This window comes from Lytechinus pictus, chromosome 11 (genome assembly GCF_037042905.1).
Source record: "Lytechinus pictus isolate F3 Inbred chromosome 11, Lp3.0, whole genome shotgun sequence".
NCBI classification, from domain to species: domain Eukaryota; kingdom Metazoa; phylum Echinodermata; class Echinoidea; order Temnopleuroida; family Toxopneustidae; genus Lytechinus; species Lytechinus pictus.
In genome coordinates this window covers 34,547,667-34,574,098 of record NC_087255.1, presented here as the reverse complement: position 1 = coordinate 34,574,098, position 26,432 = coordinate 34,547,667, and the positions used below count along the sequence as shown (strand labels likewise).

General features: G+C 37.0%; 1 protein-coding gene across 1 annotated transcript; it reads left to right on the top strand.

Annotated features, from left to right (window-relative positions):
- Positions 1-26,432, top strand: LOC129271251 (uncharacterized). Its single transcript, XM_064106413.1, has 21 exons — positions 1-339; positions 6,496-7,143; positions 7,466-7,628; positions 8,118-8,245; positions 8,417-8,634; positions 9,121-9,339; positions 9,739-9,837; positions 10,632-10,817; positions 11,705-11,821; positions 12,575-12,718; positions 13,207-13,413; positions 13,869-14,024; positions 15,348-15,501; positions 16,195-16,352; positions 16,783-16,875; positions 17,523-17,781; positions 18,207-18,341; positions 19,825-20,001; positions 21,123-21,301; positions 22,070-22,247; positions 22,882-26,432. The coding sequence occupies exons 2-21, from the start codon at positions 6,660-6,662 to the stop codon at positions 23,205-23,207; spliced, it is 3,780 nt and encodes a 1,259-aa protein (XP_063962483.1). The 5' UTR covers positions 1-339; positions 6,496-6,659; the 3' UTR covers positions 23,208-26,432.

Sequence of the window (26,432 nt, the reverse complement as noted above, 5' to 3'; positions counted from 1 at the left end):
ACCTTCACGACGATCGAAGCCATAATTTATGGGGCCGGTGCATATGGGTATATGTGCATGACTGACGTACGTACGTACGTACGTCTGCAAGATCCTGTGTTGCACTTATGCATGCGCATTCATTGTATACAGTATAGCTCGAGCGAGTCAACGGTGCAGGTGTAATTGTTTCGGTGTTTATTATAGAAAGAGATCTGGAAGCTGCGTAATTTGTAGTTTTCTTGTATTGGCTTCCCTTGTATTATTTGTAGATGAGGACCTCGTGTGCTATCAACATGGAGACATCATCTTGTTCTGGATTATAACGAAGAATTTGAACTGAACTTCGTCTTCGTATTTGTGAGTAGAAGCCAAGTTGACATGAAAATGGAGCTAGTGCAGTTTAAGAATAATACCCCATTGGCATCATGCCCATCGCTAGTATTAGTAATAGTAATAGTATCATAACCTTGTTCATTGAATGAATGATCGCTTAGATCTATATGAATATTCTCACTTTAATTCGTCCAATCATTTGTAGGCATGTGAAATAAAAAGATAGTAATAGTATAGTCACGTACACTCATGACACTCACACGTACGGTATTGCGAGGTATTACTAGTTAGTAGTACTAGTACCTCGGCCTCGCACCGCGTTTGGCAGTGGATTTCTTACTAGTGGGTCGTGCGTGCTGGGATCTCACTTCTGGTGTCCACAACACACGACTTTTATGGCTTGATTTTTCTGTGCGCGGCGGCATGTAATGAACCCTTGCCTTGGGTGAGTCACGTATATTGACTGTATTATCCGATAATTATCAGACACTATCAATGATTCCGGGCACGCACATTACTGCTTACCCGTAGATCTATACGAAAATAATTTTGTACCATTACTTTTGTGAGGACTTCCGCAGTTCAATTTCAAAGATCAATACATAGAATAAGGATTAAGATTGCAAAAACAAGCTGAAAAAATCCAAGTTTTACCTTATTTATTTCTGAAATGACAGAAAATACTTGAAATATTATTACATAGTTTTGCATTAACAATTGATGTATTTTCTGACGGAAATATGGGCCCTATTTGCCGAATTTCAATCTCGTCCGCTCCTTCGATCGTATGTTGAGGTGTGGTGTATTGTGGGTGATCGTCGACGGCTAGTTCTCAAGGTACCCGTGCGCGAGGTTTACCGTGATCAGAGCCGTCTACGATTGACGGCGCATCGATAGTCGATACGAACGAGCATAGTCTATATAGTGCCATGGAACATGCAGTTTAAAAAATGAGAAATAAAAAGAAAATTGGTTAGCAAACACAAATTTATTACCAACTTCTGGGGCCCGTTGCAGAAAGAGTTGCGTTTAAATGCAAGTCAAAAAATCAATCGCAAGTCCAAAATGCGCGCTGTTGATTGGTTGAAAATCAAGTTGCGTGTGATTTTTGTCTCACCTGCATAGCAGAGTGAGACTATAGGCGCCGCTTTTCCGACGGCGACGGCGGCGGCGGCGGCGGCGGCGACGGCGGCGGCGGCGGCGACGGCGACGGCGGCGTCAACACCAAATCTTAACCTGAGGTTAAGTTTTTGAAATGACAGCATAACTTAGAAAGTATATGGACCTAGTTCATGAAACTTGGCCATAAGGTTAATCAAGTATTACTGAACATCCTGCCTGAGTTTCATGTCACATGACCAAGGTCAAAGGTCATTTAGGGTCAATGAACTTAGACCATGTTGGGGGAATCAACATCAAAATCTTAACCTAAGGTTAAGTTTTTGAAATGTCATCATAACTTAGAAAATATATGGACCTAGTTCATGAAACTTATACATAAGGTTAATCAAGTATCACTAAACATCCTGCATGAGTTTCACGTCACATGACCAAGGTCAAAGGTCATTTAGGGTCAATGAACTTTGGCCGAATTGGGGGTATCTGTTGAATTTCCATCATAACTTTGAAAGTTTATGGATCTGATTCATGAAACTTGGACATAATAGTAATCAAGTATTACTGAACATCCTGTGCAAGTTTCAGGTCACATGATCAAGGTCAAAGGTCATTTAGGGTCAATGAACTTTGGCCAAATTGGGGTATTTGTTGAATTACAGCCATAAATTTGAAAGTGTGTTGGTCTAGTTCATAAAACTTGGACATAATAGTAATCAAGTATCACTGAACATCCTGTGCGAGTTTCAGGTCACATGATCAAGGTCAAAGGTCATGTAAGGTTAAAGAACTTTGGCCACGTTGGGGGTATTTGTTGAATTGCCATCATATCTCTATAAGTGTATTGGTCTAGTTCATAAAACGTGGAAATAAGAGTAACCAAGTATCACTGAACATCTTGTGCGAGTTATAGTAGTTTTCAAAATCAGCACTGCTGCTATATTGAATCGCGTGATGCAGGTGAGACGGCCAGAGGCATTCCACTTGTTTAGAGTTGCGTTTGATTGCAACTCTTTCTGCAACAGGCCCCTGCTCAGATTCGATGTAAAAGAAAAGCAAACAAAAACTTAGAATTTACTCATGATATGATATATGAAGAAAAAATCACACCAATTCTTTCTTACATCATTATGAATCATGTTATTTGTCACGCACAAAAACAATTGTTTTTCGTGTAGGGGTATGTGGCAAGTGCGTTGCAAAGAAAACAGTAAATATAAAACAATTTTATCACATAATTTTCATAATATTTGGAATAGCAAGTGCAAATTTTTCTTGATTGTATTTCCTCTAGTTGTCATTTTTAAAGCACTGAATTGAAGGTGTCTGGCAATAGGATACACTGCCATATCATTTTCAAAATCTCACATAAATGTTTATCCAATTGGCTCTCAGTAAAGAAAAGGACAGGTGAAAATATGTCTAGTTTCCGCATTTTCATGGTTTTGTTGTGTATGGTATCGTATTACTAAACACTTCATGAATTCAAAACATTTTTCTCATAAAATTCACCAAACTTTCACCATAAATACACGAAGACCTACAAAATAGAACATGATTAAAATTTTGCCAAAATCATTTTTATTACGACATCAGCTTCCAGTCAGACCCGCCTCTTCGCATGTGAAATATGTTTTAGTCACTTGAAAAAGGTATCTTAATTTCTGAACGTGTGTTCTCTATGGGAAAAGTTGGGAAAACAAGAAAATCACTGATGAGCTATTTTGACCATATTTTATTATTTTGAGAATATAAAGACCATTTGATTTTGAACGTGTGCTTTTGACAATTTTTTCCCGGGGGTGGGGGCACTCACATATATTGGTGGTACAGTAGCCTACTACAGGGACGTGCCGCTTTGATGACCACCTTTTTCAGACCTAATTTTCAGTTCTCTAGATAATCTGAATGACAAAATTTAAGTTCAGAAGCCGCCCTGCTCCTCTTGCGAGACCCCCGTGACGAGACATCTCAGTTCCCCAGCCCTACCAAATTCGTCAAGCGCGAGCTCCGCATGCGAGAGATGCACGCACAGCTTCGCAACTCCCTCCATAATAACTAGTATCCACTCAATGCATGGCTAGCACATGCACAGCGTTGGCATGCTCCATGGCATGCACCCATAGAGATATTACTAGTTTGCGCGTAACAGTGCCCCGATCCCGTTCCGTAGACCCTGTTTTATTCACACCGCCCGGGATATATTTAGTTCCCAAGACCCCATTCTTTATCCTTGTAGTAAGTTCCTTAGACCCCCTTTTCAGAATTTCGTGAGGCACACCCCCATCAAAAAATAATTTGAGTGCCCCCCCCCCCATCCAGCCATTTTTCATCATCTTTTTGGTCATGTACCATGAGGTCACCTACTTTTACGTTACATGGTGATTTTTGCTTGTGCATCGCCTTTTCAAGTTCAAGTCTCTTTTTTCTAGGTATACATCCTTTCAAACAATGCATGATTTTATTGGGTTAATGGTCAAGAAATTATTTTAAAATCAACCAGAAATTATTCAAATTTTTCCCCCAAAAAAAGAAAGAAATGTAGGCCCTATATATACTGTTTGTGCTATTTTTGCGTGCATTGCCATTTCAAGGTGGGTTCATCTGATTGAATGTATAAAATAATTTGAAAGAAATTATATTAATAGCATTACATGTAGACCAAATAATATTTATAATATTCTTCACATAATGTTGGTCTGAATGCATCTTACCTGTGTCATGTGAACTTTAAGATCTGTAACAAATTCAAGTATCACTTTTATCCTACAGAAGAGTATAAATCACATTTTCTTTTTTTTTTTTTTACAAAAAACTACAATGAAATTAAAAATAACTGTTCAAAGAAAATATTAAAAAAAAGTGAAAAATTTTGACAATTTTTCTATTTTTTCTTTCAATGTTTTGAACTTGTTTTTGGTTTTACATGACTATGATATTGCTAAACTTATGTTTCAATGAATTAACAGTACAAGAAGAATGTTCTAGCTTTAATTTGATACCAAATTTGTAGTTGGAAGTCCAGTTTTCACAAAAAATTATTAACGTTTTTACCCAAAAGAGCACAAAATCGGGCATGATGTTCCCCTCTGAAAAAATATCTGAAAAGTAGCCAAGGGTGGCCAAGTATCTGCAGAAGTCCGAGATGCCCCGGTCGACAAGCTCTTGCATAGTAAAGAAATCAAAAGTGGTTTTTCAAGGTGAGTCTGCTTTATCATTTGACTTTAAAAAGCAGAAAAAAAACAGCAGGAGAATGTTCTTGGGCAAAGAATTTAACATAAAGAAATAAATTTAAAAAAGAGAAAAATCTAGGAAAAGAAATATTAAAAAAAAATTGGAATTCCAATTTTAATCGGGAGAATATCATGCCTGACAAAATATTGAGAGTACCCCATTTACTTTATACAGGTGGCACCAGCCCTGGTGCTCCATCTTTAAAGACGTGTAACTGAAGTTCTAAAGTAATGAAACTTTCTGGATTATTAGCCAATGAATCATTATTATTATTATAAAGTCTTATTTATCCAGGGTAGCCTCATCAGTGACTTACACTGTTCTCCCAGAGGGCCCTGCTACATTTAAACACATACCAAAAAAAAACAAACAAAAAAACAAAGAACAACAAAATAGAACGTTACAAACAGAATAAAGTTTTGCGAGTTGTGTCTTATAACCTGGGTTGAGATCTACGGTTTCTCCAATAGTATGAAATAAATGATTGCAAGGTTGCAGCCCTTCTTACTGCAGATGGAATATTATTCCACAGAATTGAACCGTGTACTGAAATCCCAGTCTTTCCCTTCTCTGTTTTACACTTTTGTATTATGATCCCCTAACTATCAGCATTTCTGGTACGGTATGAGTGGGTGTTTGATAAATTGGATGAACAAATCTGAAATATATTGTGGGCAACTACCATTTAGGGCATTTTAAACAAGTTTGATTATTTGGAATTTCCATCTCTCCTCTATTGGAACCCATCCTAACTTCTGCAGCACTTCTACAGTTGGGATCCTAGTATCAGCTTGTAAGATAATTCGAGCCATTCTTTTTAATCCATCATTAAAATGATACCAAACTTGTTGACATTGCTCCTTTGGTTTCGAAAATATTTAGGAATAACTCAACAAATCAACCAAAATATGTAACAGTACCACCCTTTTTGATGGGCAACCTCATGACAAATGGCCTTTTATTGAAGTTCCCTTTGGAAGGATGATGATGATGATGCACAGCATTTGTATAGTGCCATATATCTGTCAAAGACATTCAAAGGCGCATTGGAGGAGCCAGCCAATCTTGGTCGCCAAGAAGGGCTCGCACACAGAACAGTGACCTGCAGGTCTCTCCTCCCGATAACTGGTTGGGGGAATGCAGGTGGACCACTATACACCGGGGTTTCCCCCTACTCTTACTCGAATAGTGCAGTGGGTTCTTAACGTGCAAAGGTGGTGATTCTCCTCTACACGGGGCCTCCATTTAACGTCCTATCTGAGGGATGGAGTGTTTTCCACTATAGCCTGCATAAATGAAACAGGGGAGAGACGTTTATACACAACGCACTGGCTTCAGTCATCCGCCCGGGGTGGACTCGAACCCACGATCTTTGGTTCGACGGGCAGACGCTTTACCGACTGAGCCAACTTCGCTCTCCCATATTGCAAAATTTTAGTGTATGAAATAATTTTCTGACGTGCAAGATGCGCGCGTTCGGTAATACAAGGCTGGTCAGTAATACAATCACTATATACTCATTTCTAGACTTGTCACAGACTCTGCAGGGGCTGCGGAACGGTTTTCAAAGTGGGGGGCTGACCATGCAAAAAATCATAATCATATGTTCGTTTTTACGATTTTGTACACGGTTTTGGAAAAAAGGTGGGGGAAGTGGACCTTCCTAATAGCAACACTACCGTGTGTTGCTGCCCTCTACTTTCGTTGGGTATAGACTGAGTTCCATACTCCTAATGATGAAAAACATGTAGCAAAAAGAACAATTCAGTAATTATATTAGGCCTATATCTGAATTAAAACCTCTAATGTTTGTCTATTTTTATCATACAGAATTACACACGGCAACATGAATCACATCAGTGCAAGATGACTTGATACTGTTAAATGTGTGTGAAGCATTTGAAATCATGGAAGGAAGTTAACCACAAACATTGCATGAAGGTGTCAGTGTGGGACTACACTAGAATCCTGCCTGTCACCCACAACCTGGCATCATGCAGCCTATGACTTTATGCACTACATGTCATGGCAGGAACATTGTGTTAGAGGATGACCACACAGCCACACGCTCCGGCGGCTCCAGCAATGGGATCGTGTTCAGTGCGCAGCCTCATCCCATCGGAGAGAAGGTTACGATGGAGATCCGAGCGGTTGGTGGCTCCTGGCCAGGGGCTCTCCGCTATGGCTTCACCAACAAGTCTCCAGAGACACTTAATGCCGACCAACTCCCTCCATTTGTGATGCCACATCTATCCTCACAACCAGGCTATTGGGCCAGGGGGTTGCACTCCCGGCATAACCAGGAGGGCAATATACTCTCGTTTTATTTGACCAGAGATAGAGAGGTGTATTCTTTTGTGAACAATGAGAACATTACCACAGACAAACTATCTCCTCAGGACGTTAATGTGAACATGCCTGTGTGGGTCATCCTAGATGTTTATGGCACTACTACTAGTATTACAATCAGAGGAGAAGGTATAATAGACCTCGTTCGGATATCGTATGACAAACCTTTACTAGTTTTCCTACAGTGTTCAGATAGGCTTAGGCAATCTTATCTTCTTCTGTTAAGGGATACTCCAGGCTGAAAATAATATGTTGTGAACAGATTTCTTGCAATTAGAACACTGACAATTTTATCAAAATTAGACAAGAAATAGCAGTGTTATGACTTAGGTTTTCATAATTTTGGTGAAACAGTTCAATACACGATCTTCATGATGCATTGAGCAAGCTGATGTTTTTTGAAATAGTAATTGCTCTAATGCTGATTTATTGTTTTCTTTCTTTGTGGAAGGTGGAGCTCCATCTGAGATCCTATCCCGGGGTCCAGATGCTATGGAGGCCTTCAAGCAAGCAGCAACAAACGGGACCAAGCCTATATTCAGGACCAGACTCATGCTTGTGGGCCACGACCAAGTTGGCAAGACTAGCCTGAAGCGCTCACTTATGGGCCAAAGGTATATTACTGCTAGTAGCTTGGATCTTTGCTCGGGACTTCAATTTGATACAAGCTTAATATACCCCTAATATTTTTTTTAAAGCCATGTTAAATTTTCAATCATTGGAACCTCCAAAAATGTTTATATCGCTAAGAGTTACTCTATAAATAGAAATTTGATCTGTAGCACCTATTATTTTCAAAGTTTTGAGATCAGAATGCTGTGCAGACTTCACCATTTTTGTGCAAAAACCTATAGAACTTAATAGATAAGGATGACCAATATAATACATCCTCGTCATCATTATCATCATCATAATCATTAACATTATCGCCAAAACCATCATCATCACCAATATCGCCACCATCATCATCATCTTCACCATTGTCACCAACTTCATCATCATCACGATCATGATCTTCATCTTCATTGCATTATCATCATCACCACATTAACATTATATAATCATATTAAAAAATATGCATTATATGCCTACTTTATTTCCAGTTACAACTCTGAAGAGGTCAGCACGGATGGGATCGATACAAAGGATACATGTGAAATCAATACACAGAATGCATCAGGATGGAGGATACAAACAGGGCTACAAGATGAAACATCAAAAAACACTCTTGGTAAGTAAACCTTTTCAATCATGACTAGTTTCCATCCAAGAATTATGCTTGAGAAAGCATTCTTTGTGGTCAAACTTGATTAGAAATATCTTAACCCTTTCGCAACAAAATTGGAAATAAACAAAAAATATAAATTTGATTAAATACTGTTGGTTTTCTTTAAACTCTCAGATGAGTTATCAAGTCTTCAGGACAGCTACACACAGGCATTGGCTCTCAATATAGCCAGGGTCCTGTGGAAGAAAAAGGTGTCCCAGGAAGAAAAGGTCAAGAGGTCAAGTCCCGTTATCTTGCCGGAAGATTCATCTCAGAGCAAAGAAGATTCTAAAGATGATGTGTGGATCACTAGTGCTACCGATAGCAGCAGTGATAATGCCACTGATGATCAGGTAAGATTGAATCATTCGAAGCTGTTTTTCCAGTTGTGATGATTTCAAAATGATTTGTTGGATAATCCAATAAAATTACCACCAAAGTGTCTGTATATACATTGTACAAAACTATGTTTGCCAAAAACTTCTGGAAGGAATTGTGTAATTCTTAAGAAAGCAGCAACACAAGCCTGGCATTCCAGCCAAATGGCAAGAGTATATTGACTATACCACAACATATGCAAATGTAAAAGGGAAGTGAAGCAACAAAGGTGGTAATTTGGACATTTTTTTTATATCATTCCATTGATATTGAAGTATTGGTATACATTTTGGCTGGATTTGGGGATATTTTTTTCTTCAGTAAAACCAATAAGTTTTGAAAGTTGTAGGGGAAGGAGGATAAGTGCCCTCTGCTCCAACAGCTTTGGTTCACTTATAGTGACATTCTGTACAATAAGAACCATCATCGTAATTCGATTTTTAAAATTTTAAATTTTAAAGACTGATGTTGAGGCTGAGCAGCTTGAGGATCTGGCCAAGTCACTGGATGAAGTGACCTTTAACCTTGTGACCTCCCAGGTTGAAAGACTTCTCAAGGAAGCAGAGGATGGCAAGACTGATCTTCTTGAAGACATGGAAACACATCAAGATGAATCCAAGAAAACTATCTTAAATATATGGGACTTTGCTGGACAATCAGTCTATTACACTACCCATCAGGTAAACATGTTCATTGAATCTATTTGAACATTCTGGATAATGATAGCACGAGGCTGTTCCATATAGCTATTTGCAGGTCTTAAATTCTGACCACATGTTTTAAGAAGTGGAATTTGTAGATTTAAATGGTGTTTCTCCATTGTGCTTACTAAAAATTGAAAAACTGTTGTTCCTTTAATTTGTACTACTTTATTGTTGTATACAGTATGGGTGAAAAGACATTACACAAAAATTTGCATTTCAGATGTCTAAAACTGCAGTGCGATAGATGAGTGTAATTCAAAACATTTAGTGTTAGGTAGCAATATTAGTATATGACTTGATGGCATCAATATGGACAGGTTTTTGTTCAGTTTTGTGAAAGTAATTTTAATAGTGTATTTTTCTTTTTTATTCCAGGTCTTTCTTTCATCTAGAGCAGTTTATATTTTAGTTTTCAATCTAACTCATGATCTTGATGGTTCAGCACAGACACAGATACGAAGAGGAGACGATGCAGTAAGAACTGCTCATTTTCTTGTTTTATGGTTATTTATGTCATACCATAAGTATTTCAATTTATTGTTCTATAACTGAATGACACATTCTCAATGAGGAATGACAAAATATCATTATTCAATTCAATTCAATTTCAATTTTATTTCAATCATAAAATCATAAAAGATATACAAAGTAACATGCAACAATCGAGATTTAATCTAATGAATGAAATTTGAGACTAATATGAAAGTTTAAAAAACTTGTGAGTCATAGTCCCCCAAAACAGGGAAAAGAAACACATGTTACGATATAATACAAACACACACACACCATCACACACACACACACCATGACATGCATGATACATAGGTACTTAAAATAGAGTTACAAGGAAAAGGAAGAGACGAGCTGTCTCTTCAATAAGACCTTAAAAGATGACAATGTAGTGCATGACATAAAATTATTAGGTGGGGCATATATTGAATATGCTATTTTAAGTGTGTTCAGCAGTGGATGTAAATGTGAATAATTTATGAATAAATGTGAAATGATAAATGGCGAAATGTGGCTTTATTGAAGCGAAATGCTGGTTGGAAATGGATTTAGTAATATTGGTCATTTCTTTTACAATATAATAAGACTATGAAATAAGAGAGTAATTCAGATCAGCAGATGATTTTGTTACTAGAGAGCTGTTTTCAATCTAAAGGATCAGATTTATATTCATGCAGTCTCACAGATATGATTGCAGGTTAAAAGAAAAAAAATAGAATATCAATATTTGATGAAATCATCTTTTCTACTTCATACAGTTGGAATACACAGAGAGTGAATTCAGCAACCTTGATTTTATGGATTATTGGATGCACTCAATCCATGCACATACAGCTGAGAATAGGAAGAATGCATTGGATAATACTATGCTAGCTCCTCCTATCATTGTGGTTGGAACACACAGGGCTAGCCTTGGCACAGACCTAGTAGAACAAGCTAGGATGGTGAGTTGTACATACATTCAACTTTAATATTCTTTTGAATGTAGTAAGGAATTGTAATTAGAATGCAAAGGCAGTATGGAGATTGAAGTGACAACTTATTTTCATGTATGTAGATAAACTGTAATGTGATATTTGAATAGGGAAGAAAGATGATTTGAAAACCAAACAGCATATTTGAAGAAAATGTTACTATCCCTACTGGAACTTTAGGGGGAAAAAATTATGTTACAGTGTGTTCACATAGTGGAATGTGTGAATTTGTGATTAACACTGTTAAAATGCTCTATTTTAACAGTTTACCAAGGATTTCACGTTGTGATCCATGCTGTGATCAAACCCTGGGACACATTCATTGGTGTTCAACTCTATGCACATTTTGATAAATCAGCTTGATATGATTTGAATGCCAAACATCTTTTTCTGACAAAAAAAATGTATACAGGACATAATTTTAGGGGGATTAAAGCACAGATGAGTTTGACTCCTTTGGATCACATCCCACCGCTGCCACCAATAAAGCAAAGCTGCACAATAAATGGACAGACCGTCTCGGGTGGTGCAATATGTTAACACTTCCAGATCTTTACCAACAATACATAGGAATTATATGTTTCCTACCATATTTTCATGATACATTTTCATATAGTGTTGACTTACCTTCAGGAAAATACGACATATATATATCCCAAGCTAGTTGGGAAAATATGAGGCCAGTATAGGTCTAGAGATGGAAATATCTGTATCTTCCGCAGGTACCACCTGTCAATAATTCTATTATCATCACCTGTTAACCCCCATCAGGTGCATTTAATTTAGATTTATTCCTACTAGATGTATAGAGTACATTTTGAAAAAAAATTCTATTGTGAATTAATTGTTTGATACAGGTTGAAGAGAAGTTTGTACGGATACGACAGAGTCTTGTTGGCAAGCCATATTATCCTCACATCATTCCTACATTTTATGCAGTGGAGAATAACATTGATGATGGAGATGATGAACAGGTATTGGCAGCTTTGTATTTGAATTTATTAAAAACGAAATTCAACCCTGCATGCAAAAGCAGGATGTTGAAAGGCGTGTCGCACATAGATTTTTATATAGTGCTGCAAGTCACGCGGCATGTTCAGGTTCGGTTCGGCAATTTTTTCTGAACTTTGGTTCAGTTTGGGGTTCGGCAATGTATGCCAAATTAAATCATTAACATACAAAATAAAGGAGCGCAACCCTTAGCCAGTTTGTCGCAACAAAAGTCTGTCATATATTTTTAATACTTTTTTTTTCAAAAAAAAATTTTTATAAAGATTGTTGCTTGACTTTATTTTATTCATTATTTTTCTTTGACCAAAAATAAGTCATTTCTACTTTTATTTTCAAATTAAATAAAAAAATATTGAAAACGAGTGAATGAGGATAGAAAGAGAATTTTAAAGAACAGAATATTTTAACACCATCCGTCAAAAAAATATATATGTTGGCCTTCTTTTATACTCTGTGACGTGGGCATTACATTTCATGTATAAACAGTATATGAATATATATATATATATATATACGGTATATATATATATATATATATATATGCATGTACCTGTATAAGTGGAAAATGATCAGATAACATCACATTCTTTCATTCAACATTGACGGTTTCTTGATGGGTAAGGGGGAGAGTCGAAAGAGGGGACTGATATTGGATAATGTTAGGCGTATTAGATATACCCATGATTTACTCCTTTTTTTTCTTGCTACTATGCCAGGTTGTAAAGCTTCGTAAGCATGTAGAAGATATTGCCAGGCAAGAGCCTTACATGGGAGAACATATACCCCTGAAGTGGATACGATTCCAGCAGAAGATAGCAGACTTGGTTTCTCAGGGTATTAACTACATGTCATTAGATAATGTGAGTAATCATAAGATGAATTCCCAAAACAATGTCATTACCTTCACGTAAATAATTTTAAGAAATCTTAGTCTAGAAATGAGAAATGAAGATTACATGTAGAAGACTGCACACTCAGATTCAAAGCCTTTACTTTGTTGACCATTTTATACCTATTATGTTATTGTAATATTTTGAAAATTTTAAGATGATTATCTTTTAAAGTTGTTGAAATGGTCGCATTTATTGACATACAGTACAAGAATTTTTACAGACATTTTGAACCTGTTATTGGTCATTCATATAGGGATTTTAACATGAAATATGAACCTGGTCTTGGATGATAACATGTTATAAAACATCTTATATTTGTTGGTGTTTGTGAGATCATTGTCAGTCTTTGTTTTAAAGTAAACTTGAATGTTTCCTTCGGTAGGCAATATGAGATGTCAAAACCATATACTACTGAGAAAGGTATAACCCTGCTTTTGTTTTCTTGTTGCATACAGATGAGCGAGGTTGGATCCTCCGTAGGAATCAGTTCTGAAGCTGGCCTTCAGACAATGCTTCAGTTCTATCATGATCTTGGGGTCATCATCTATTACGGTGGAACTGGGGCTACGGATACATCCCTGAGGAATACAGTCATACTCAATCCACAGTGGTTGGTTGATATCTTTGGAAGGATCATCGCTGTCAAGGATGTCAATGATAAGGTCCTTTGTCTTAGAATTCTCTTGTTTGTGTATTCAACTTTCGTTATCATTTGATTAAGTATTATAACGATAAAAGATTACTGTATTGGTATAGGTATACTTTTGGAGGATTTCACTTCATTTTCAATTTAACCTATAACCCTAATATTCCCTCACATTACAGCTTTATCGTGAAGAATGTTGATAGGGGCCCATAATGCCCCCGACCCCTTTTGGACTATTAGGGTTACGCTATGTTTATTTATGTATGTTCTTTTCTGTAGACTCTCCATCCAAAGATTTGTCTTACTCCTATTTTTTGCTTCCCCCTGTCAAACCAAAACTCTAGGCCTTCTCTACAATTAATGTGACCCATGAACTTCAACTTTGCAATCAATATATTTCTCCTTTGAAACCTCTTTGAAATTGCCATGCAGATTTAAATGGTTTATTTTATGTTCTTTATTCTTGTATAGTTACTGGTGGATGCTTGGACTAAGCTTGATGAGTATGGTATTCTACAAGACCAACTTCTGGACCATATGTGGCATGATGTGATAGACCAGAAGCAAGTCCTGGTGGGTCTCATGGAAAAGTTTGATCTGTTATGCGAACGGCAGACTACAAGTGAGGTAGGCTGCAGATAATGTCCCATTGATTGCCTATATTCTTAAATATTATTAGACAAATCATCTTCAGAAATTCTGATTACAACAGCCAATGTATTTTTAACCCTTTCCACGCGCACTTCACACCAATGCACACTTGGTGCTGCATGAACTTTGCATTATTTCCCCTCCTTGAAAATAATTAAGCACAGAGGGGTTCATGGCCCAACGCACAAAGAGTTAAAGGGTCTGTGCTCATCACTAGAAGATGTCTGGGATTCAGGAAAACTGAAATCTGAAATAGGTTTGTGATGAGGAAAAGTGTGTATTGTTTGGCCTTTTAATACTTTTGGATACTTTCAGGTCATCTGCAATACTCCTCATCTACATTCACTCTATAGCATTTTTGTTTGTTGTCGTCTGAACAAAGTTCTGCAGAGACCTAGTAATTACTTTTCCTGTTGGTCTGTTAGTCTGTTACAAAACTGTTATTTTTTTTTCAACTTGCTCTCATTTTGTTTATTTCTGCATCAATTATGTTCATACTTGGTACATACGATCCTTGGGTAATACCACATGTGTGTCCATGAGGATGATGGGGTCAAAGGTCATCTAGGGGTAAAAAGGTCAAATGATATGAGGTCATGTCCATCCTTTTTCAAGTTTTTGTCTATACACAGATGAAAGTTAGTGGTTCAAAATCCAGCCATGGCCCTTGTGCCCATGAGCATTCATATCTTTGAAATGATGATGTTAGAGGTCAGTCCAACATGTAGATAATCATATCTGTTTGACACAGATCTGTGAAGTACCAAGACACACAGACAATGCTTCAGTCTGTTCGAAAATATCTGTTTTGGCTCTGTCTTGTTGAAAAGGGGAAAGATATTTAAACGGGCTCTAAGTTGTTGGGATTATTCAAGAAATCATCAGAAAATGATAATTTGCTGATAAGCTTCCTCCATTCCCTCACAGTTAACTTTGTTAGGCAAACGTTTGGGAGCAACCTTTTTCTCAAAGTAGTAGGAGTTAGCTAGATGGATGTTTTTTGAAGGTTTGCAAGGTGGTATAGACAATTGCGGAATTGGTACACGGTTTATGGTACACCATACAAACCTTCAAATGTCATTAGCCGATATTCACTGTTTTCAGGAAAATGTTGTTCCCAAACAGTACACCAATGGTGTACCGTAAACCACTTCCACAAGGCATTAGCTAGTTGTGATGAAGATGGAATAAGATTTGCCCGCTGTGTTAAAGAATTATGAGTTTGATTTTATGGAAAGACGTTGGGCAGTATAATGTAGTTGAGATGTATTCTTTTGTTTTTACTTCTATTGTCTCCAGGTACCAAGTCTAGATGAGCCATCCCAAGCTGTTTTAGGAGAGAGAAGTTACTATGTGCCTTCAAGATTACGTGAATGTCCAGATCAAGAGGATCTAATGGCTGAAACTAATGCATCTGTGGCCTTCTATATTACTTTCAATGGCTTTCTTCCTGGTCAGTATGAAATGAAAGTTTTGTTAAAAATGGAAGAAAAAAATATTTCTATGTTTATATGCTTTGAATACGAATTATGTTGTGGAATTGCATACCTAAATTGTGCAGATACCTTGTGGAGAGATTTTTAAACTTTGCACTTTGACGGAATTATATGTGGCGAGTTCTATCCTGAAACAAACTGATAGATTTAAAATTTAGTTCTGTATGATTTAACATCACATTAATACTTATGAAATGTCAATTTAGTTTTTAAACATGTGTTAGCCTATGGCAAGCATTACAAATTGTTATATTTTGGTAAATCTATAAAGCTTAATCCATGACAAATTATGTCAAATCTTTAATCCACCATTTTTTTATATAAATTGTAGCTGCAACAGTAGTACTTCATATATGACTTGATGAGGAGAAAATTGCAAGTAATAATAATAATAATAATAAACAGTTCTTGTATAGCGCATATCACGATTATGAATAATGTCTCTATGCGCTTCCAAAGGACTTGGATATTATTACCCCAGCTGTAGCTTGGCAGCCGTAATTACTAAGATTACAGCGCACACGCATTTCAAGGAATAAATTCCTGCCAGGTACCCATTCACCTCACCTAAAGTACTAAAGATGTACATTTCGTATCAAAAAGTTAAATGAATCCCATCTTAATTAGATCGTGTTTTTTTGTGCTTTAAGATGGTCTGTTCCATCGCATCTTGACGCGAGCGGTCCGCTGGAGCCAGGAGCAGGGCGGTAGGGAGCCTCGTCTATTCTTCAGACAAGCTCGCTTTTTCCTCAATACTGAACATGATGCACTTCTTGAGATGGCACCTGCTAGGCTAGCCAGAATTAAGGTAAGTATTATAGATCTGCTTGAACATAAATTATAAATAAATATGGTCATGATTGATCACAAGATGAATTCAATAGAATCCAATAAAATAACATCCCAAGTCTTCCAATTTATGAATTAATATTATGCGGCTGATAATTCAAGTAGAAATTGAGCAATTGCTCACTTTTTAGAAAAATATGCATGACATTCTGTCTTTTTTCAATCAATCATAATACACATGCCCATATGTTCATATTTATGCTGCTTGCTCTTATAGCTCGTGGTGTTTTGTGTTGCTTATTCTCATAGCTCATGTCATTAAGTGTTTCTATACAATATTGTTGTTTCTTACAGGTTTAATATGATGTTTAGTGTTGCTATAACTATTTTTGTTTCTTACAGCTTATGGTGTTGAAGTGTTGCTATAAAATGTGGGTTGTTTTTTGCAGGTCATGGTGTTAAGTGTTGATATATACGATGCTGAAGATCAGAGAACAGATGTAGCTAAACAAGAGCAGGCCAACCAGGAAGCATGTGCTAAGGTAGGCTTTCTGTTTAATTCATGCAAGTTGTTATACAAGCTATCAGGATATGTTACCTAGGATTCATCGCAAATTATGATTAAATCAATTCCTGGTTTAGCTGTATTGCAATAACATTTCCAGAGTGAAAAGCAATACAGAAATTCACATGTAATATCATCAATTATGAAAACATGTAGGTGTTTGTGCAAATAACACACCCTATTGGCACAAAAAACAACAGCTTGAAAGTGCAGCATAAAAACTTTAATAACTATTTCATCATTTGTGAAAAGTAAATGTAGAAAAGACAACATGAACCTTCAGATCAGCAAGGCCAAAGCAGTGGCAACTTATATTAATACATGTGCGTTCAAACAGCATGCCCACATGAAAAATGGCAGGCCAGGTTTTGACATACAACGCTTACCCTGTGCCAATAATTATCAATAGTATTTATCATTATCAATCATTTTTGGTATAGCAAGTTGCCCAGGTTGCACAAGTTCAAGTATTTAAAATTCTCCTTACTGCATATGTAGCACATACTTGGTCATACTGACTATCGATAGTAAAAAATTCCTTCCAAGTTCAAGGATATGCAGTGAAGTATATCCAAGGTGATTTGGTGTAGCAGACGGGATATTGAATTGATTTTCTCTGCACAGGTTCGTCACTTCTTGGACAGTACTCTGGCAGACCTTCGGCAGATGTGCATGAAGAGAGTACGTTACCATCTTGTTGTTGCGTGCCCCTGCAACCGGCGCTGTCTGGCTCATGGGAAACAAGCTTGCCAAGAGAACAATTGCCTCCATTTCTTAAACCTTGAAGAATGCCTTACTAAGAAAGTTGTGATGTGTGAGTCAAGACGGATCAGAACCAATGTCTTTCAGAAGTGGTTTCCTTCAGAGAAAGCAGCTCTCCCTGGTGAGACCCTATTGTATGATTTAATAAGCTGACAGAGTGGAAATAAATGCAGTAGACTAAACGAGAATTAATCTAAGTAGTATAAGACAATGTGTAGTATAAACCAAAGGGCAATAAAATTAGACCACAAATCACTGTACTTTGCTATACCTGTATAAGTATGTGACTGTTTTTTCAGTCTCCTGACTTTTTTTAAACAATGTCTGTTTGAATAAGTACTACATCGATGCTAGAACAAATTGGTTTAGCCAATGTAGTATAAGGACTATCTAAGGTGAAGAAAAAGTGCTTATAGAAAAGGGAATATGAACTTTGTTCGGCTGTTTCAATTGAATTCAGAACTTCAAATATAGATTTAGATGAGGATCTCCCGATAATACATCTTTACGTTTAAATATATCCTCTCTTACCATTTCATTACACAGCCCCCTTGCCAGTCAAAGTGAGTACAACGGATACCATCAAAGAGGAGGATGTGCCATCATGGGTTCGTGTAGCAGCTAAACTACTCAACTCGGGAGCAGAGAATGCAGACTGGCTTTCATTAGCCTATAGGCTTGGTATGTCACTGAGTGCTTTCACCAGAGAATATTGAATTTTCATAACCTTAGAAAACATGCAAGCACGACGGGCGATTTCGCCCTCATTGCAGCCAAAAAATTGCCCCTAAAATTCCCCAAAGTTAATGCTGTGGGGAGACCACCTATTCTAGAATCACCACAAGTTCTGCCACAGAGTTAAAAAATCAATAATCTGTGTGTGGCAGAGTGTTGATATTTGAAGTTATCGCATAATTGCATTTGGAGAAAAGTATTTCCTGAAATGGGAGAAATTGCCTTCCAAAAACTAGCATGTGCCTATTTGTTGTGAGCTATTGAAATCATGTTTGTGTAGTTTTTTGTCTCACCTGCATAGCAGAGTGAGACTATAGGCGCCGCTTTTCCGACGGCGGCGGCGGCGGCGTCAACACCAAATCTTAACCTGAGGTTAAGTTTTTGAAATGACAGCATAACTTAGAAAGTATATGGACCTAGTTCATGAAACTTGGCCATAAGGTTAATCAAGTATTACTGAACATCCTGCCTGAGTTTCATGTCACATGACCAAGGTCAAAGGTCATTTAGGGTCAATGAACTTAGACCATGTTGGGGGAATCAACATCAAAATCTTAACCTAAGGTAAAGTTTTTGAAATGTCATCATAACTTAGAAAATATATGGACCTAGTTCATGAAACTTATACATAAGGTTAATCAAGTATCACTGAACATCCTGCTTGAGTTTCACATCACATGACCAAGGTCAAAGGTTATTTAGGGTCAATGAACTTTGGCCGAATTGGGGGTATCTGTTGAATTACCATCATAACTTTGAAAGTTTATGGATCTGATTCATGAAACTTGGACATAATAGTAATCAAGTATTACTGAACATCCTGTGCAAGTTTCAGGTCACATGATCAAGGTCAAAGGTCATTTAGGGTCAATGAACTTTGGCCAAATTGGGGTATTTGTTGAATTACAGCCATAAATTTGAAAGTGTGTTGGTCTAGTACATAAAACTTGGACATAATAGTAATCAAGTATCACTGAACATCCTGTGTGAGTTTCAGGTCACATGATCAAGGTCAAAGGTCATGTAAGGTCAAAGAACTTTGGCCACGTTGGGGGTATTTGTTGAATTGCCATCATATCTCTATAAGTGTATTGGTCTAGTTCATAAAACGTGGAAATAAGAGTAACCAAGTATCACTGAACATCTTGTGCGAGTTATAGTAGTTTTCAAAATCAGCACTGCTGCTATATTGAATCGCGTGATGCAGGTGAGACGGCCAGAGGCATTCCACTTGTTTATTGAAAGTAGTCATAGTTCCTATGCAAATTCCAGGGGCTCTTTTTCTTAGTTTTGCAGGGCCGTTAGTTGCATAGGAGGGGTTGGGCAGGGTCACATTTCCTTCCAAGCACTAGTCATGCACAAATGACACTAGACAAGAAAGGGCAACTTGTAAGAAAGAATACTCTGTTCATGTATTTTTACCATGTAGGATACAAGAAGACCAAGATACAGAAGCTTACTGAGGATGAACCAAACCCTGCATTATGCATCCTAATTGACTGGTTCCAAACCAGCGGCAATACAGCTCTATCCGTTGAGATGCTTCTCTCATACCTAGAGCAGATGAAGAGGGATGATGTCATTGAGGTCATTCAGAAAGGTCAAGGTATGCAGGGCCCTATTTCATTAGACTTATCAGTCTTGTAAGCAGTAAATGGTAGAAATATATGACAAAACAAATGATACCATTTGATGTGTAGATAAATGTAACTTTTTAACTTGCCTTTGATACAAGCTTCAAGGAAAGAGGCAAAGGTTTTATCATTTTAGCAATATTTGAGACCCTGAAAGCTACATACAGCAACCATACTAACCAACCAAACGGGAGTATATCCCTCATAAGCATAAATGTGTGTGCAGCTTCTTTAGGAATATGATGAGTTAGGTATCCTGTCATTATCCCCTCATTCTTCAATTGATGTTTGAGTTCTAGAAAATTTGTGAGACCTATTATTAATATAATAGTAATAATAAAGCAATATTGACTGGCCTTGGAGCGATATGACATATATCACCCAAACTAGATTTATATCGCCCGAGTCGCAGACGAGGATTATATCAATTTATATTTATATATGTCCTTTCGCCCCCAGGCCAGTCAATATTGCTATTATTAACCAAATCAGACATCTAGAGCAAAAATCGTTAAAAATTTAGATATTTTAGAGTTAAGAATGGGAATCTATTTTGTCATGTTGAGCAGACTGGGCCTCTGAACTTTACCATTGTGACGTAATTGAAATGACGCGTCCCTGGCCTAGGGACCCAGTATCCAGCGTTGTCTCAACTTGATTAACATTGTGACGTATAGCACTGCGCGGTTCAAGGACGCGTACAAAAACCGCGTAGAATACCCCGATGTTATCTTTGCCTTATTGCCCGCTACATATACATGCATTTTCTCATTGACTTCCTGAGCGGGCAATAAATTGGGTCCGTGGATAAACAATTGGAAACTTATTGACCGACCTTTTGATCAGTCAAAAGCAATCAATAATGTATTAAAGTTGCCCTGCTCGGATGTCTGATATGGTTAATAATAATTTTTATTATAATTATTATTACCCACAGTACTGAACTCTTTCCAGAATAGCCCAAAGTGCTTACAACTAGAAAAAGAATATGTTAAATTATGAAATGAAATCTTGCAATCATAAAAATTTTGATTAAATTGTATTGATTTCTTATATGACATGAACTGTGTATTATTTTTAATCTGCATGGTAGATGTGAATAAGGCGCCCCCTACAGTCTTCATTAGTTACAACTGGGATATTCAGGAAGATGTGAGGAATTTAAGAGATTACTTAGAACGGACTGGTTTTCCTTGCTGGATGGACATCGGTCAGATGGGAGGAGGTGACCAACTCTACAATAAGATCTATGAAGGCATTCACAGTGCAAAGGTAATGTGTGAATATCCATGTAGGTTTTGGTGGCAGGTCCACAATCTGGAAATAGAGAGGGCACAAAGAACAAATATGAAAATAGAGGGGGTTACAGTTAACTAAGATTTAATGAAATTAATATTTATGTTCAATAGCTGATCCTCGGCGTATAGGGCTGGATCTGCCACGATTATCCTTGCTTAATCTGTTGGCTGAAGCATACCATTATTTATGTAGTGTTAAAAATGAATAAATACTGCACAAGCGAGATTAGGCATGTGACCTATATGTGAATGTTTCATCAATGAATACTTAAGCCTGTTTTCTGAAATCATTGTCAATTTAAAATCTGTTCAGATATTGTATTCCATTTGTCTGTACACTGATGAAGTTTGCACTCTACCAGTGGGTGGTGATCATCTTTGTTGTGCCATTTAAAATATTGGTGAAAATCATCTGCATCACCATTAATGATCATTGTGATCCAGTGGATTAATCTCCAGACTCTGAAACAGAGGGTCATGGGATCAAATTCAAGCCGTTGGCTAATTTTCTTCAGCAAGAACTTGATCCACATGCATTGTACCGCACTCAACCCAGGTGAGGTAAATGGGTACCTGCAGGAACTTATTCCTTCATACGCAGTTCGCATAACGCTGAAGCTTTGCTAAAGCCAGGGTAATAATACTGCGTAACTGTGCTTAGAGACATCTGATAAGAAGGTTTACTGATAAGCAGTATATGAGCAAGAGTATAATTTTGATCTTTTCTTCCATGTTGATACAGGTGTTCGTGTGCTGCATCACGCCTCATTACATCATCTCAGAGAGTTGTAATCGAGAGTTAAGCCTGGCTGATCAGCTCAAGAAACCGATCATACCTATCATCTTTAAGAAGGTTCCTTGGCCACCTCCTGGGGGTATGGCCCTCATTGTATCTCAGCTCATCTATGTTACCTTTGATGGTAAGTGAGATTTTTCCAAAGGGTTTCAAAAAAGTAGTCTTTGTAAGAAGGTTTCTGTAAATGTTTCTTTGTTGTGTATCACTATGCAATGAGAAATCAGGTTCAAGATAAAGTATGAATTTAGCATTTTATTTGGTGAGCTATTAAAAGATAGAACTTTGTCTTTGAAGCAGCCCTGACAGTAGGTCCAAGCTGGATTAGAGTACATTGTCACTCCAATACAAAAAAGGTCTCATTTATACCATATTTTTTTATGTGAATGAATTGTGACTACGGTATGCATCTAGAGCAACACAATGTGACTATCTTGTCTAATTTATGATACTTTATTTACATATCTGCATGATACCGATTATATGTTCTTGACAAATTGGATGCTCTATGTGCTGAAACTGTCAGTTGTATTGTTTCTGCTAATTTTGCAAGTCAGAAACTGCTAACATTACATTTCCACCTCATAATACTGCCATTGCTGCATATGAAAGAAAAATCAAATAAGCTAAAATAACAGCGAATGATTATGCTGAATCGGCCCGAACCATGCAAATATCTGCGTGCTAAAATGTTGACTAACTCTGTGTACTTGTACATACAATTCAATGAAATTTATGTGGTGACTTTGTCTATATTTCAGGGGTTGGAGGTCATGGAGGGTCAGGGGTCAAGGCTGATAAGGAGATGAAATACCAGGATGTGATCCATCAAATCACCCGCTACACCAAACCCATCCAGGTGGAACCAGCAGTTAAGATCGAAGACTCTGCCGTTGAGATCATCGCAACCAACAACTCCAGGTCAGGTGACTCTACAACCCCTCAGAGTCTACGTAGCCCAAGCAGAGGGGAGTCCCTTCGTACCCAGAGTAGTCTTGGGAGAGCTAGCCTTGGTGGAGGTGCAGGAGGGCAGAGACAAGCTCAACAGGTAGCAGTTACCAAGTGTACAATCTGTGCCATCCTTTGAGAACACTGATCAAGCAGGTCTGACGTACACAATGACTGGCGTGATAGCCTTTGTCTTCAAATTGACTACTCTAGTTTCTTGCTTTGCTCTAAATTTCCCTCTTATATCTGAAGAGGATTTTATGCAATGTCAATGCTATAAATTTAAACATAGATTCTTCTTGGGGAGAAAAGATTTAAGCCTTCAGTCGTCCTGCATCAAATGCTTGATAACAAAGAGAGTAAAAACACTTAAACTATTTTTTTATATCTTTAGTTTTCTTCCATTCTGGAGACATTTATTGGTATTGGTGGTGATTTTTTACCTGATTGCTAAGAAAGCATGAATGCTTGTAAGCAAGCAACCAGAGGACCGACAGCTTAAGGTCCTCTCCGAAGGACCTGGTACTGAGGATTAATGCCTTACCAAAGGGCACTAGCGCACCAAGTGGGAATCGAACCCGGGTCACCGGAATGCGAGTCCCCCGCTCTACCGACTGAGCTATCGCGCCTCCCTAAATAACAACAAATTCAATTTAGTTACAAATTAAGGTTTGTGAATCATTTGACTAAGATTAGTGTACTTTTGGCAGCAATGTCCAAATGAATTGGATATATAGAGACTTAGAGTGGAACAAAAATATGATATGTCATACTAAATGACATTTTACATGTTAACACTAAATAGTTTGGGCTATTTAAGGAGATCATACTACTGAGAGGTTCCACTTGAGTTTGCAGCAAAAGTCTCCCCCATATTTCCTGTGTATTTTCTTGTTTATTGAATTCATCATGTATTTCTTTGCATTTGGACCTTGATATTTTATGGCTACACTTTTGTAGTAATGAAAACCTTTTTATCAATAAATTTTGTTTATTAATGACAAAAGTAATCGTGCATTCCCTACATTTGTATTGAAAACACAGTTTTACCTTTATTGAAATTTTACACAAAATTATGTTTTTGAGTCATTTTTGGTTTCACGTGCAGATAAACTGCATACCTTGGCTTTTCAAATTTGGTGTCAAATGTTGTGCAAGACTTTCAAGGAAAAGTCAGGAGATGTTGCAAATTTTTTACAGTTTAAACTTATTGTGCAAAACACTAAGGAGTGTGAGAGCCCCTCCTCAGCCTAATTGGGTTTAAAGACATTTGATTATTAGATTATCAGATTTATATTCAGTATGATTGTGAGGAAATCATGTGAACCCTAATGTAATTTGTGTTAAATTCTGAAAGAAAGATTTATGTGTAATAGGATTCTAATCAACTCGCCGTCCAATGAAATAGGCTAGTGAAAATTCTGTAAATAGTTCAGTCATTTTCTGCTATTTATTGTCAATATATTTCTATCGTACTGAAATGCAGTGTATAAAATCAGAGTGATATTTTGAAGTGATTTAGAAATGATTTAATGGGGAATGTACATTTCCAAATTATTTGTGCCTATCTTGTGATAATTGGGATATATTCATACAGAATGTACTATTTAGTGGGTTTTTATTCTATTCACTTGTCTAAATGTGCAAGTGGTATGAAAGCAAGAGATCATTTTCTAGAAGGATTACAAAATTATATTATTATGTGTGATTTAAGTGTGATAGAATGACCTTGAGGCTTTGGAATTCATGAGATTTGTAGTTTTCTGTTTGTCTTTATCATGCTATGACAGGCCTACATACCATCACCCTGATCCATAGTCAATTTTAAAGTGTTCATTTGGTACACAAAAATCTATGTGCTTTGTATAGTATAGCATGGGGAAAAGAAATGGTTTTGATGCTAAATAATCCTGTAATAATAATATGGACCGTTTAAATATAGCACAGTTACTACTCTACTGTTCTTGACACTTGGTATCGTATTATTACCCTGGCTGTAGCCAAGCCACCACATACAGGAGTAGGCGCTCAAGCATTTGAGGAATTTCTTCCTACCGGGTACCCATTCATCTCAATTGGGTTGAGTATGGCACAGTGTGGTAATTTTCTTGCTGAAGGAAAGCACACCATGGCTGGGAATTGAACCCACATCCCCCAGATTGAAAGACTAGTGTCATAAGACCACGACGCCCCCTCTCATGCTTTGTTGTGATCCAGCCATCCTTATGTTTAGGAATGCCAGTATAAAGTTGGAGAATGATGGTAGATTACAGCATGGATTATTGTTTTGGCTGGGGTAAAGTAATGGTTTTTGGTGGAATACAATAGTCACATCCTGTCATTAATTGATCCAACAGGATCTCATCCAGAAGAGGTTTTACTGATAGGTAGTGTAAATAGACCATCCGCTGTTTATGCTGGTAATCCGTCTTGTGTTCCTAGCTACCATCCATCATTATCCTTCTCTAGACTACCCCAACAACTACTTTTCAATGCTATACAATAAAAGTCCACAGATAGCAAATGATCACTTTTTAAATAGTTAAATGACTATGGGTAAGGTTTGCAGTACTATTTGCAGATGATTTGTAGTTGCATTTGCTATAAAGATTATCTAGAAGTGAAATGTGATTTTGAATAGTTTAAAGGTCAGGTAGAGCATTTAAAATTTGTATTTGATATAGAAATGAATTAAAGTTTTGCCATGTTTGAAGTTAGAAAGTCCATGTAGTGCAATACTGTTTGAGTTTTACGTCTGTTTATATGTCCTTTATCTTGTTTTCATTTCTTATATAATTGAATGCTTTCCACCTTGTTCCATATTTCTTGATTTTCTTAAGTGAGTGATTTCAAAATGTAGTTTGTATTCAGTCAACATAGTTTATGGTAGTAATATTAAGATTAGTATTATTATGCATATGAGAGCCTGCTAGTCATTAATGCACTTTTCCTGCAAATCTGTTTTAAAAGAGCCATTAGGGGAAAAACGATATGCAGTATCAGTCATTTCCAAGGAAGGTATTCATATAGGCTACTACTAGTAAACTAAAACAAAAAAGTATAACCAAATGCAATTACAGATATAAACAGATACATTAAGCACTTGTGTAGTTATTGGTACTTAATACACATCTTTTTCATTGGACTTTTAATATTTGTGTGAAAGACTACCATCCCTTTTTACTCAAGCACAGTTGCCCCTTTCATGTGTATTTCCAATCTATTGTACAGAAAGTGCCTATCTGTTTCATGTATATATCCATCATACAATGCTTTCATATTTTTTGAAAGAAAATACTTATACATATTTATGGATTACAGATCCTTTGACTATTCTTTGCAGAAGTTTTACTGATTTTTTTTT

What these genes read in the sequence shown, in the direction of transcription:
- LOC129271251 (XM_064106413.1), top strand. Translation starts at nt 6,660, where the DNA reads ATGCAGCCTATGACTTTATGCACTACATGTCATGGCAGGAACATTGTG. An exon ending in TATTACAATCAGAGGAGAAG is followed by an intron (nt 7,144 to 7,465) that starts GTATAATAGACC and finishes TCTTTGTGGAAG; the next exon opens with GTGGAGCTCCATCTGAGATC. An exon ending in ACTACATGTCATTAGATAAT is followed by an intron (nt 12,719 to 13,206) that starts GTGAGTAATCAT and finishes TGTTGCATACAG; the next exon opens with ATGAGCGAGGTTGGATCCTC.